General features: G+C 51.0%; 4 protein-coding genes across 4 annotated transcripts in view; 1 reads left to right on the top strand and 3 right to left on the bottom strand.

Moving 5' to 3' along the window:
• Positions 1–1,659, bottom strand: part of LOC121177400 (C-type lectin domain family 10 member A-like) — a 1,915-nt gene extending 256 nt beyond the window's left edge. Inside the window, exons 1-8 of the mRNA XM_041031732.1 lie at positions 1,499–1,659; positions 1,273–1,389; positions 1,067–1,156; positions 925–990; positions 700–792; positions 409–563; positions 135–244; positions 1–4 (exon numbers count right to left, since the gene is read on the bottom strand). The exon at positions 1–4 is cut by the window's left edge and continues 256 nt beyond it. Coding sequence (XP_040887666.1) covers positions 1–4; positions 135–244; positions 409–563; positions 700–792; positions 925–990; positions 1,067–1,156; positions 1,273–1,389; positions 1,499–1,556 — 693 coding nt within the window. The 5' untranslated portion in view covers positions 1,557–1,659. The remainder of the gene's footprint in view (positions 5–134; positions 245–408; positions 564–699; positions 793–924; positions 991–1,066; positions 1,157–1,272; positions 1,390–1,498) is intronic.
• A 702-nt stretch (positions 1,660–2,361) lies between these two features.
• On the bottom strand, positions 2,362–5,367 carry asgrl2 (asialoglycoprotein receptor-like 2). The gene is made up of 9 exons (XM_041031851.1): positions 5,232–5,367; positions 4,803–4,916; positions 4,497–4,604; positions 4,182–4,280; positions 3,936–4,001; positions 3,236–3,328; positions 2,971–3,125; positions 2,753–2,862; positions 2,362–2,672 (listed from the first exon to the last, which is right to left on the bottom strand). The coding sequence occupies exons 2-9, from the start codon at positions 4,855–4,857 to the stop codon at positions 2,516–2,518; spliced, it is 843 nt and encodes a 280-aa protein (XP_040887785.1). The 5' UTR covers positions 4,858–4,916; positions 5,232–5,367; the 3' UTR covers positions 2,362–2,515.
• A 180-nt stretch (positions 5,368–5,547) lies between these two features.
• LOC121177523 (cytochrome b5 domain-containing protein 1) lies at positions 5,548–7,735 on the bottom strand. The gene is made up of 4 exons (XM_041031853.1): positions 7,230–7,735; positions 6,857–6,933; positions 6,363–6,581; positions 5,548–6,182 (listed from the first exon to the last, which is right to left on the bottom strand). The coding sequence occupies exons 1-4, from the start codon at positions 7,348–7,350 to the stop codon at positions 5,952–5,954; spliced, it is 648 nt and encodes a 215-aa protein (XP_040887787.1). The 5' UTR covers positions 7,351–7,735; the 3' UTR covers positions 5,548–5,951.
• Positions 7,736–8,138: 403 nt separating this feature from the next.
• The window catches only part of plod3 (procollagen-lysine, 2-oxoglutarate 5-dioxygenase 3), a 10,112-nt gene continuing 5,750 nt past the window's right edge, over positions 8,139–12,500 (top strand). Inside the window, exons 1-10 of the mRNA XM_041031404.1 lie at positions 8,139–8,353; positions 9,708–9,799; positions 10,009–10,145; positions 10,479–10,642; positions 11,014–11,126; positions 11,289–11,352; positions 11,451–11,548; positions 11,703–11,804; positions 11,896–12,027; positions 12,158–12,279. Coding sequence (XP_040887338.1) covers positions 8,269–8,353; positions 9,708–9,799; positions 10,009–10,145; positions 10,479–10,642; positions 11,014–11,126; positions 11,289–11,352; positions 11,451–11,548; positions 11,703–11,804; positions 11,896–12,027; positions 12,158–12,279 — 1,109 coding nt within the window. The 5' untranslated portion in view covers positions 8,139–8,268. The remainder of the gene's footprint in view (positions 8,354–9,707; positions 9,800–10,008; positions 10,146–10,478; positions 10,643–11,013; positions 11,127–11,288; positions 11,353–11,450; positions 11,549–11,702; positions 11,805–11,895; positions 12,028–12,157; positions 12,280–12,500) is intronic.

Here is a 12,500-nt window from a genome sequence, read left to right as displayed (position 1 = left end):
CCGCCTGGAACCACAGAAACACACGGAGGAAACATGAACACTGGGTTCACAGGCAGTTTGTGTAACACCGAGTTAAACTGCGGGAACAGAAATGGAAAATTGTCTTTGGCTGCAGCGCCGAGCTCACGACTCACCTCCGGTTCATGACGTATGGCGTCTGGTTGACCCACTCCCATTTCCCTGTTCTCTCGTCGGTCAAACCCACCCAGTAGAAGGAGCCTGTGGCTTGACGGTTCACAAAGTCCTGGATCAGAGAGACAGATGGGACATGCAGTGTTCATTAAGGTGTCTCTGAAACAGTCTCCTAAACAGTGTTTGTCTCTAAACCTGTTTTTATGCAGATGATACAGTATTTTGTGTCAGACCAGGTGTCCTCCGACAGACAGACAGACAGACAGGCTGTCTCACCCACTCCTCATCAGTGTTAAGTATGACCAGGTGAGATTCGTGTCCATTGCACCAGTTTCTAGCATCGTGCCAGGGCAAAGGTGTCCTGCTGAAAAAATAACAGCTGGTACCAAAAAGATCCCAACCCAGAGGACAACAGCCGTCCACCGCTGAAGCTGGGAGGGACACAGAGACAGACGGGGAATGTGTAAGACAGTTCTATGATTATATGAAAGACATGTTGGAAGGTGAGGACATTCTGAACTGGCATTAGGACTGAAGTCCACAGTGAAGGAGACGGTGTGGTTGTACCGTTGTTGATGAAGCGTTCGAGGGAACATTTGAGCGTCGCAACCGTCCTGCTGAGAGAGTCCAGAGCTGTGAGCTGCTTCAGCGCCTCAGACACTGAGCGCACACAGAGACACACACACACAGACACACTATGTTAATGGACAGCCATCATCAGTAACCGTAGCAGCAGTGTTGTTGTGCTGGTTGTTGCTGGGGGAGGAGTCATTGATCTGCAGTGTGTTAGACCTGAGCTCAGCTGGTCCTTGTTGTTCTCCACAGCAAACTTCAGCCGGTGGACGTCTTTCGCTGCGTCTGGGACAGAGGGACGGGACATTATAGATGAATCTGTCCATTATCGGCTCTTAAACAGCACAGACAGGTGCGTTACCTTTAGCGAGCTGCTGTGCAGAGCTCAGTGATTCAGTCAGGTTGGAAACACTTTTCTCCAACGACCACAGTCGGTTTGACGCCTTCGTGTCTGCACACACAGAAATATGCGTGTTGACGTGTTGACGTGTGAGTGTAAACACTGAGATCGATCCTGATTTTAAAATCACATCAGATAATTGTCAGTCACAGTGTGTGCGTGCTCACTGCTAGCTCCCAGTGCTATGATCAGAACCAGGATCAGTGTCGCTGTCAGAGCAGGAAACAACCAACGTCTGAACCTGGAGACACCTGAGACACCTGAGAAGGAGACAGGTCGAGGCTCTGACAGACAGACAGGTGGACAGAGACGGATGGACAGAGGGTGACTACAGTGAGAACACACACAGTTTCCCCATATTTCAGACAGACAGGTGGACAGGTGGACAGGTACCTTTGTTCCAGAACGAGGTGCTGTCGTCTTCAGTGTCATCATGGTATTCAGTCGTCATGACGATGTCCACACCTGCTGTGTCTCCCTTCTTCTTCTTCTTCTTCTTCACAATGAAGCCTGACAAACAGTCTGACTGTCCAAACACGAGCCAGGGTCATTGGCCCCAGAATGCACTTTGAACTGGAAAACACTGTGTGTGTGTGTGTGTGTGTGTGTGTGTGCGTGAGTGTGAGTGTGTGTGTGTGTGCATGTGTGCGTGTGTGTGCGTGTGAGTGTGCGTGTGTGTGTGCGTGTGTGCGTGTGTGTGTGTGTGAGTGTGCGTGTGTGTGCGTGTGTGTGTGTGTGTGTGAGTGTGAGTGTGTGTGTGTGTGTGTGTGTAGCTCTGCTGATGTCACTCTGTTAGTTCAGACTAAACTCTACCAGCAGCTACAGAGCTGCAGCTGTCCCTGAAGCCTGAGTTAGGGGAACGTGGCCCCGCCCCTCCTGGAAAGGACCCAGAGTCATTGGCTCATTTACTTTTCATTAAACGTGTGAAGTGATGACATCACGGCAGATGAAGCGTAGGAGTGAAGTGAATGGATGTGTGACCGCCGACGGGAGCTGAAGTGTCATATGATGAAACATGTCCCTGTTTGTGGAAACGTCATCACGTCCTGTCTTTGTCCACTGAGTCCTTCAGTGCTGCTAAACCTGTGGTCTGCAGGTCAGGACAGCTCAGGACAGGTCAGGACACACCTGTGCTCGTGTGAGGGCTAAATGTACAGCATGTTTTTTAAATGTAGCTTAGCTTCGCTTTCTCTCTGCCACTTTCTGCAAATATCAGAAAAGAAGAACGTACGAAGAAGAAGAAGAAGGAGGAGGAGTCCAGGCGGCCATGTTTTTTTATTGACAGCATCATCTTTGTATTGAATCTGTGACAAGTTCCTGACACCTGATTGGTCAGAGCTGTTCATGTCATTTACTAACAGGTGAGGTGAGCCGTGTGTGGGCGGAGCCAGGACGGTGCGGCGGGTCCGTTCAGGTGTGCACGCTGTGTTTCTGGCAGATGTAGCGCAGGTTGGTGGAGCAGTGCAGGTCGTTGAGGCGTCCACTCCTGTGCAGGTGAGCGCAGTCCTCGTCTCCGTGGCCGAGGCCGTGACCGGTCCAGCTGTCAGGCTGCCCGGGAACCCAGTGCCTGGAGACCACACACACACACACACACCGTCACAGTGGAACATGGACATGTGTCCTCGACCTGTCAGACAGAAGGTTTACCTGCGCTCCATGGTGTACGGAGTCTGGTTCACCCACTCCCACCTCCCAGTTCTCCCATCACTCAGACCGACCCAGAACCACTCAGGAACTGTCTGATGGGTCACAAAGTCCTGTAAGGACAGACAGAGACAGACAGACAGACAGACAGACAGTCAGACAGTGCTGTATTTTCGGATGCAGCCGTGGGACGGACGTAACAAAGAGCGTTTATGTCTTACCCACTCCTTATCAGTGGTGAGGACGAGCAGGTGGGACTCCTGTCTCTCACACCAGTGTTTGGACTCGTTCCAGGACAGAGGCAAAGTGCTGAAGAAATAACAGGTGGAGCTGAACATTTTCCAACCCAGGGGACAGCAGCCGTCCCCCACTGAACCTGAGCCGCAGACAGGGACACAGACAGGGACACAGACAGGGACACAGGTGTGAGCATCTGTCTGTCTCTGAATGTCCTTTAATGATGTGACTGAATGGGTGTGAGCGTACTGTTGTTGATGATGTGTTCGAGGGAACATTTGAGCAGAGCGACGCTCCTGCTGAGAGAGTCCACGACGGACAGCTGCTTCAAGGCCTCCGACACTGACACAGAGACACAGAGACACACAGAGACACACAGAGACACAGACAGACACACAGTGACACACAGAGACACACACAGACACACAGAGACACACACAGAGACACACAGTGACACACAGAGACACAGACAGACAGTAAATACACTGTGTGATTCAGTCGTATGAATCCTACCAGTATCACACTGACTGATTCCTGCTGATACTGAGGAACACAGAGGTATAACTGAGACAGGACAGGACACAGTCCCTCTGGTCCCCTCGGTCCCTGTTCCCACCCACTGCTCTCAGCTTTCCTTTACTTACCCACCACGTCCTCAGACAGGGAGGACCCTGTCTCTCATCCCTCCATCCACACACCTGTTCCCACTCCAGCCCTGCAGTCACCTGATCTGTCTCAGAGACGTCCCACTGCACCTGAAGGTTCCCAGTATAACGATGCTCAGGAGGAGCCATTTATTTCTTCTGTCCACTGAAGTGTCCACTTGTTGTCCTTTGTTTTCTATCAGCAGGAACCAGTCAGTGTTTTACTGGCACCTGATTCATGTCCAACATGGTTCTGTAAAGAAGCTGCAGCACATTGATTCCCACTGAGCAGCAGTGACACTGACCTGAGGTCAGCTGCTGCCTGTTGTTCTTCACTTCAGACTGCAGTGAGTGAACTGTCCTGGCTGTCTCTGGAACAGACGACAGCAAAGTGATGTGTTTAGCATGTTAGCATGTTGCTATGGTTACACCTCAGTGATTAACCTTCATCTGAACAATCAAGTGTGTGTGTGCGTGTGTGTGTGCGTGTGTGTGTGTGCGTGCCTGTGTGTGTGTGTGTGTGTGTGCGTGTGCGTGTGTGTGTGTGCTACCTTCAGCGTGCTGCAGGGAGGCGTTCAGTGATTGGAGGACGCTGCTCAGGTTGGACACGCTCTGCTCCACAGAGGACAGGCGATTCGACGTCTTTGTGTCTGATCACACACAAACAACATGAACTCTGATCCTGTCGTCTCGTCTGTGCTGGGACAGACTGAGGGACGGTCATCTTTACTTTGGTTTCTACATTAGAATTAGATTCATCTACTTCCTTTATGTTGTATAACAACTGTGTGTGTGTGTGTGTGTGTGTGTGTGTGTGTGTGTGTGTGTGTGTGTGTGTGTGTGTGTGTGTGTGTGTGTGCGCTCACTGATAGCTCCCACTGCTATGATCAGAACCAGGAAGGCTACAGCTGCCAGAGCAGGAAACAACCAACGTCTGAACCTGGAGACACCTGAGAGGGAGAGAGCAGGAGGCTCTGACAGACAGACAGGCAGAGAGACAGACAGGCAGGCAGGCAGGCAGAGAGACAGACAGACAGGCAGAGAGACAGACAGGCAGGCAGGCAGGCAGAGAGACAGGCAGACAGACAGAGAGACAGTCAGTTCATCTCTTTATCTGGTCAGCGTCGGGACAAACCCAGCTCAGTAAAAGAGTCGAGCACACAGACAGGTACCTTTGATCCAGGTGTTATCATCATCATCTTGCTTCTCGTACGGGTAGTCTGCCATGATGGCGGCGTCTCTGTCTGTCGTCCTCCGAGATGAAGACTGACAGTCCACGTCTGTCTCTGCAGTCACCAAACTAAATTATCTCAGCTTAAGCTCAGAGGTTGAAAGTAACTGAGTACATTTACTCAGATACAGCACAGAGAGCTGCACCTGTGTGATACTTTCACTCCACAGCAGGAAACTGTTTATCTTACAGCGAAGCCACTTCATCAGCTAAGACTCTTCACTGAGATCAAACGCTGGAAAGTGCAGCTCTGTAAAGTTTCTCTCACATCAGAATTTCTTTCCAGAATATTAAACTGAGCGTCTGATAAAATGAACTGGACAACTACACTCAGACCTAAATCAAAGAAGAAGAAGAGAAAAGCTGTCACCTGTGAAGGTCTCTGCAGAAACGCTCGAGCAGAAGAAGAAACGTCAGGTTTTCTGTTCAACTTCTGCAGAAACTGGAAACTGTCTTTGTAAAAATGTCCAGTTCAGCATTTCATAACGTTTCCCAGATGTTCACACCTCTGCTGGAGGATTGTCCTCACCCACCAAAACTTCCCTTTTATTCAAACACATTTTTCCGGAGAGGAAACTGATCCTCAGTCGACACTTCCTCAAACTAACGGATCCGAAGCTTCGAGGGTTTAAATCAAACTGTGGGAAGTTCAGAGACTCTCAGGTTTAACCTTTAACCCCGAAGGCTACACCTTCATTTCTCTGTCGTGTTCCTGTGTCTCAGTGTCTCACTGTCCCACTGTGTCACTGTTTCCATAGTAACAACAACCTGAATATTTCGGACTTTAAGTGTTTTGATATTTTTAATGTTTTGAGTTTCAGTTTCACACTCAGACGTGCAGTCAGTGACAGGCTCAGCACAGTAACGAGTCCTCAGGTGGACTCAGGGACCACCAGAGGACGAGTCCTCAGGTGACCAGCCCCCACCACAAACTCATAATCACACATTTCCTATTATCATTTTATTTCCTGGTTCTGAACCTCACACGTGTCTGAACAGGTGCACAGATGTTTCCTGTACGGCTTTACGGTGTTGTGAGGTCAGACACGTCCTCTGTGACCTCGGGGCCGGCCCCTGATGATGTCAGAGGTCACCCCTCTGTGAGGTCATCGTTGAAGTGGAGGAGGATGGCGGGGCTGAAGAGGTCCCGGTCCAGTCGCAGCTGCTCCAGCTCACAGTCCTCGTCGGGAACGTTGTTCTCGCTGAGCGTCCTGCTCATGTCCAGAGTCTCTCCGTTGTGTTTCCAGGTGTAGCTGCAGGCGTGAGAGTTGTAGCGCAGGTAACGCTGGACGATCTCAGCCAGAGGCTCCTCTGAACACACCTGAGGAGCGACACGACACCATCAGGTCTCCAGAGCTCAGGATTTATCAGAATGACAGAAGAAGTTTGGACTTCAGTGAAAGATCAAACTTTGACTCACAAACTTAAGAATCAAAGTTATTTTAATGATGCTCTTAAATTCAGCAGAGGTCCCAGAGTGCACCTTGTGTAAACAGTTCACCTGTAGCTGCTGCTCCTGTGACGTCAGCGTGTTGACGACTCGTATCCACCTGGTTTTAGCTGACAGCAGTCCCACCTCATAGCGTCGATCCTTCCACCAGGGCTGGCTGATGTCGGTGGCCCAGTCGGAGCGAGGGCCGGCGGGGGGAATGTGCACGAAGCGCCCCCTGGGGGTGTAGTACCTCACACAGTTTGTCAGTGGATCCACATATTTCAGGACCTGAGGACAGAGGACAGAGGACAGGTACATGCAGGTACATCCAACAGTACTTCCTCCTCCTCCTCTGCTCAGAGGGAAATATTCCACCTTCCACTGTGTTTATCTGACAGCTGATAAAATGATAAAATACCACATGTGGGACTCAGCTTGTCTGACACCGGGAGCGTTGTCCCATGTCTCAGCTGTGATCGGTCCTGTTAACATGTCACATGTCTGAGTGCTGCTGTGTGGATGAGGATCAGGTCTGAGAGCAGAGGTCTGGTTTGAACACCCACGTCTTTGGTTTCAGGGTCGAACCAGCAGCTGACGTCCTTCCCTGCACACTCCATGATGGGTAAGAGCAGAGCGTCCCCTGCAGAGACACGGCGGAGGACAGCTGTCAGCAGGAACTCTAACTCGGAGCTTTAACTCTGAACTTTTCCACAGAACATGTTCCTGCTGTGGGATCATTTCATTTACAGCAAAGCTTCATGTTAAATCCGTGTGTTTTAACAGACGAGCTGCTGAATGAACGCAGAGCAGTAACAGAACCATGTTCTCACCAAACACCAGGCCTGAGGTGAAGCAGGCAACATAAGCTTAGCTACAGTAAATGTACTGAGTTACTTTACTCAGTAACTTTAACCTGAATCCAGGTGTGTCGCTCACCTTTGTGCCGGCTCATGAGGGGGGTCAGGTCGCACACTTTGCCCAGAAACGACACCCACAGGTCGCCAGCGGTGTTGTGAGCGGCCACCTCAGCGGGGGTGAAGTACCTCGGCCTGTCCATCGCCTCCAGTCCCCGAACTCCCGTGAAAACCGTTCAATAGCGCGGGTTAAACCGGGTCCGGTGCCCCGTCTCTGGCTGCTGTGTTTCCGCGTTACTATGGGAACAAGGAGCAAGGGGGCGGGGCCGCTGACGTCAAATAAAAGCATGACTAAGTAAAAGTAAATTTCGGTTAATGAATTTAATTTTCCTCATAATTTAAATGTGAAGAACAAACTGCTTTATTCTTTTCCTGTGACGGAACAGTTTGTAAAATATCATCTCTGCAGTTTTTAGTTTTTATCTTTATGTTTTTGTTCTCGTCCTTTGTTTTCTATTTTTTATATTAATAGACAACAACAACAATAAATATAGTATAGATTAGCATTTTTATAAACACACTGTTATACAATCAAGCATGAGGTGAAAATTAATATGAACATGATACAACATGATACAGGTACAGCTCATTTTCAACGGCCCCGTGTCTCCCTCCCCCTCTCCCTCCCCCTCCCCCTCCCTCTCTCTCCCTCCCTCCCCCCTCCGGTGGAATGCAGCATCACACGTGGCACAGATTCACTTTCTCCGTTTTCACGAACTTTCTGCTTCTGAAAAAAAAAATCGCTCCCCTCTCGTTTCCATTTGTCCTCCTCTGATTGGCTCGTGCGGCTCCACTCCGGCGCGCTGATTGTTCAGCACCCCCGTCACTCAAGACTGCAGCTCTTCTCATTGGCTGAGGCTCCAAAAAATGGGCGGGCTCGTGCTTTTTCTAACTCGTGTTGACATGTTGATGGTGAGTCCGTGCGCGAAGCATCGCGAGATTTGAAGGCCGTCCGCTGTTGAGAGCGGCGCTGATGGAGTGAGTACGGTCGGAGAGGAAAAGAGGAATAAAGTGCGAGTTTCCCGTGTGAGCAGAGCTGTTAACGCCGTCACTCCGCCGCCATGTCTCCGTGTTCTCTGCGCTCCCTGCTGCTTCTCGCCTTCTTCCACTGCTCCGTGTCGGCCGAGCAGCGGAAGCTCTCTCCAGGTAAGGCCGCCCTGGAGGGTCCCCTTCCCGGCCAGGCGGACCACCATGTCCCGGTGGAACTGGCTCTCTTAGCTAACAGTCGCTAACAACTTTTTTAGTCACGTTCGCGTGTGAACAGCAGCTTCAGCAGCAGCACGTGACCCGAAACACGCTGAAACTGTGAGTTTATAAAGTTTAAACCGGTAGAAACAACAGTGAGATCCCAGCATCCCCGAGGCTGATCGACCGAAACGATCAGGAATCGATCGATCACAGAAAATCAGCTGCTTCATTATCACTGAATCAGTGGAGGGAAGTTTTTACTCCTGTGACAGTTGAATATGGAGAAACGCAATAATACAACAGCAGCTTCAAACTTTAAGAAGTTTAAACGAGCCCTGCGTTATTTTACAGATCGACTGATTGATTGATCGATGAGCTGATCAGTTCTGCTCGGTGTTACAGTCAGGTAACACCGAACCTTCTCAGGTCTCTGGATCACTGAGTGTTACCTCGGACCAAACCTCAGGATCGTCTCTGTGTTGATGTCTCACAGTGTCCTCAGCTGATCGATGCCTGACTTGTCTTTGGAGTGAGGGTTTTATGTTGTTCACCAGAGTGTGTGTGAAAAGCAACACGTCCCGGTGACAGTCAAGCTTCGGCTTCCAGCCGTTTCCTGTCGCTGCAGCTCGGACAGTGTTTAGGCTGTGTGTGTGTGTGTGTGTGTGTGTGTGTGACTGTTCACACCGATGATCAGGGTTAAACACACGTGAGCGGCCGACTGAAGGAAACCAGCAGGGACACAGGACAAGGAGGCTTTTGTCCCCAACACTCTCCTTCCTCCTCCTCTCCTCTTCTCTCCTCTCCTCTCCTCTCCTTCCTCCTCCTCTCCTCTCCTCTCCTCTCCCCTCCTTCCTCCTCCTCTCCTCTCCTCTCCTTCCTCCTCTGCTGTCCTGTATTTACCTCCCTCTTCTCCCCTCCCCCCTCCTCCCTTCTGTTCTTCGCCTCTTTAACCTCCTGGAGAAATTTTGGAGGAATTTCACTCCTGCCACATTCCTCGAAAGCCTGGAGGGAGGGAGAGGGAGAGGGAGGGGGAGGGAGAGGGAGGGAGGGAGGGGAGGACAGAGGACTGGTTCCAGGTCTCGTTCTGCTGGGTTTTACCTGATGAACACCTGAGTCAGACTGAGAGCAGCAACTTTATTTGTCAGTGTGGAGAAACTGAAACAGAATCTAAAGAATAAATTCACAGGAAACGTTTGAATTCGTTTCCAGAAAATCTGAAAAACAGAAAGTGAAAACAATCACTGATTGATTTCATATTGATTGAATAAATGATGATGTCATCACTGATCTCTTCATCTGTTTGTATTCATAGAAAATCTGCTGGTCATCACCGCGGCAACAGAGGAGACAGACGGCTTCAGCCGCTTCATGAGGACGGCCCGAGAGTTCAACTACACAGTGAAGGTAACACACACACACACATACACACTCACACACACACACACACACACAGGTCTCATTGCCGGGACTGATGGGAAACGTGGTCTTTGGGTCCACACTCATCGTTTAGTCTGTCGACAGAAGGATGAATTAATGTGATCACGTGTGTGTGTGTCTGTGTGTGTGTGCGTGTCTGTGTGTGTGTGTGCGTGTCTGTGTGTGTGTGAGTGCAGGTGCTGGGTCTGGGGGAGGAGTGGAAGGGGGGTGACGTGGCTCGGACAGTGGGTGGAGGTCAGAAGGTGAGATGGCTGAAGAAGGAGCTGCTCAAACACTCTGACAAGAAGGACATGGTCATCATGTTCGTGGACAGGTAAGCACCTGTGTGTGTGTGTGTGTGTGTGTGTGTGTCTGTGTGTGTGTGTGTGTGTGTGTGTGTGTCTGTGTGTGTGTGTGGTATCGTTTTCTCTCTCTCCACAGCTTCCTTCCTTTCTTTTGTCTCTGCCTCTCTTCACCTCTTTGTTCTCATTTTTCTCTTGTTCAGTTTTTCTTTCTTCAGAGAAACCTGACTCACCTGTCCTACTTCCACACACACACACACACACACACACCTGTCATACTCACCTGTACTGAGTTCTTTTGATAGATTGTAGATCGGTCGGTCGGTCGGTCACAGTGATTGGCTCTCACCTCTGTCTCCCTGCAGCTATGATGTGATCTTTGCGTCGGGTCCAGAGGAGCTCCTGTCCAAGTTTTCTCGTCTGGGTCACCGCGTGGTTTTCTCAGCTGAGGGCTTCTGCTGGCCCGACCAGAGACTGGCCCCCAAATACCCAGTGGTGCATTCTGGGAAACGCTACCTCAACTCAGGAGGTAAGAAACGCCCCTCGTTCCTCACGATCGCCGTCCAGATCATTCATCAGTTTATAGATTGGCCTGAAGGTGTGTGTGTGTGTGCGTGTGTGTGCGTGTGTGTGTGTGTGCGTGTGTGTGTGTGTGTCTGTGTGTGTCTGTGTGTGTCTGTGCGTGTGCGTGTGTGTGTGTGTGTGTGTGTGCGTGTGTGTGCGTGTGTGCGTGTGTGTGCGTGTGTGTGTGTGTGTGTGCGTGTGTCTGTGTGTCTGTGTGTGTGTGTGTGTGTGTCTGTGTGTGTGCGTGTGTCTGTGTGTGTGTGTGTGTGTGTGTGTGTGTCTGTGTGTGTGTGTCTGTGTGTGTGTGTGTGTGCGTGTGTGTGTGTGTGTGTGCAGGGTTCATCGGCTTCGCTCCAGATCTCAGTGCGATCGTCCAGCAGTGGAAGTACAAAGACAACGATGACGACCAGCTCTTCTACACCAGGATCTACTTGGACAAGACGCACAGGGTAAGGTGTCCTCGCCGTACCTGCCGCTGACAGGTGGGGGCGGCGCTGCTCTCGCACACCTGAGGGATGACAGGTGTTCCTCTAACTGCCTGATGTTTCATGCTCCACGTCTGAAAAGGGTTTAAGACCATGTGATTGACGTCATGTGACCTGTCTCCTCAGACCAAGTTCAACATGACCCTGGATCATCGCTCCAGAATCTTCCAGAACCTGAACGGAGCCGTAGGTGAGACTGGGCCCAGTTAGAACAGTAGAACCAGAGTCAGAGTCCATCGTGTCCAGTTCCTGTAGAACCTGACTGAACCCCGTGTCTCTGTCCGTCAGATGAAGTCGTCCTGAAGTTCGAGAGGGCAAAGGTCAGAGCGAGGAACGTCGCTTACGACACGCTTCCTGTTGTCATCCATGGCAACGGACCAACCAAGGTAACCGACCAATCACAGCCTCTCACAGCACCATGTGACAGTAAAGACAGGAACACGCAGACGTCTGTGATGAACAGACGAGCTGGATTTGGACTCAGGACCAGTTTCTATGCAGATTACATGAAGTACTCTGTCTCTGTCTCTGTCTCTGCAGCTGCAGCTCAATTACCTGGGTAACTACGTCCCCACGGCCTGGACCTACGAGAACGGCTGCGGCACCTGTGACGACGACCTGCTGCTCTTCAGCGACGTACCTGTAAACGCACTCACCTGAGACGGCTGCAGTCATAGCCCCTGGTTTCTGTCTCACACAGTCTCACGCCGATGGTTGATGTGTGTGTCCACAGGACGAGGACATGCCTCTGGTGTACGTGGCAGTGTTCATCGAACGGCCCACGCCCTTCATGGACGAGTTCCTGGACCGACTGAGCACGCTCAACTACCCCACAGCCAGGATCCACCTGTTCATACACAACAACGTACGACACGCGCACACGCACACACACACACACACACACACACACGCACACACACACACACTCAGATCTTTTCTCCTGACGTCTCCTGAGCAGCTCTGTTCTGATTGGTTGTCATTTACCTGTGATCCAGGTCGTGTACCACGAGCGTCACATCCAGAGGTTCTGGGAGCGTCACAGGTCTCTGTTCCCCGACGCGCTGCTGGTCGGACCGGAGGAGAACCTGCAGGAGGCCAAGGCCAGAACCATGGCTGTGTGAGTACTGCGACCAGCTGTGGAACATCAGGTGATGGGTTCTGTGTGGACTCTGAGTCAGAGAGCGATGATGGAAACGTCTCACCTGCTTCTGATGTTTGATTAGAAAATCATGAGCAGGTTCGTAGAACATGTTTCTCTCAGTGATCAGTGTTCACAGCTGGCTCACAGCTGGCCCACAGCTGGCCCACAGCTGGCCCACAGCTGGCCCACAGCTGGCC

The sequence above is a fragment of the Toxotes jaculatrix genome, chromosome 23 (genome assembly GCF_017976425.1).
Source record: "Toxotes jaculatrix isolate fToxJac2 chromosome 23, fToxJac2.pri, whole genome shotgun sequence".
Classification (NCBI taxonomy): domain Eukaryota; kingdom Metazoa; phylum Chordata; class Actinopteri; family Toxotidae; genus Toxotes; species Toxotes jaculatrix.
This window is presented reverse-complemented; position numbering and strand designations above follow the sequence as displayed.

Bases quoted from the DNA above. Each gene is read 5' to 3' on its own strand.
- asgrl2 (XM_041031851.1), bottom strand. From the start codon at position 4,857: ATGGCAGACTACCCGTACGAGAAGCAAGATGATGATGATAACACCTGG. The intron at 4,281-4,496 runs GTGAGCGCACAC...GTGTGTGATCAG, and splicing joins CATAGCAGTGGGAGCTATCA to ACACAAAGACGTCGAATCGC. The intron at 2,863-2,970 runs GTAAGACATAAA...CTGTCCTTACAG, and splicing joins TCACCACTGATAAGGAGTGG to GACTTTGTGACCCATCAGAC.
- LOC121177523 (XM_041031853.1), bottom strand. From the start codon at position 7,350: ATGGACAGGCCGAGGTACTTCACCCCCGCTGAGGTGGCCGCTCACAAC. The intron at 6,934-7,229 runs GTGAGCGACACA...GTGTCTCTGCAG, and splicing joins CCTCATGAGCCGGCACAAAG to GGGACGCTCTGCTCTTACCC. The intron at 6,183-6,362 runs GTGAACTGTTTA...GTCGCTCCTCAG, and splicing joins CACAGGAGCAGCAGCTACAG to GTGTGTTCAGAGGAGCCTCT.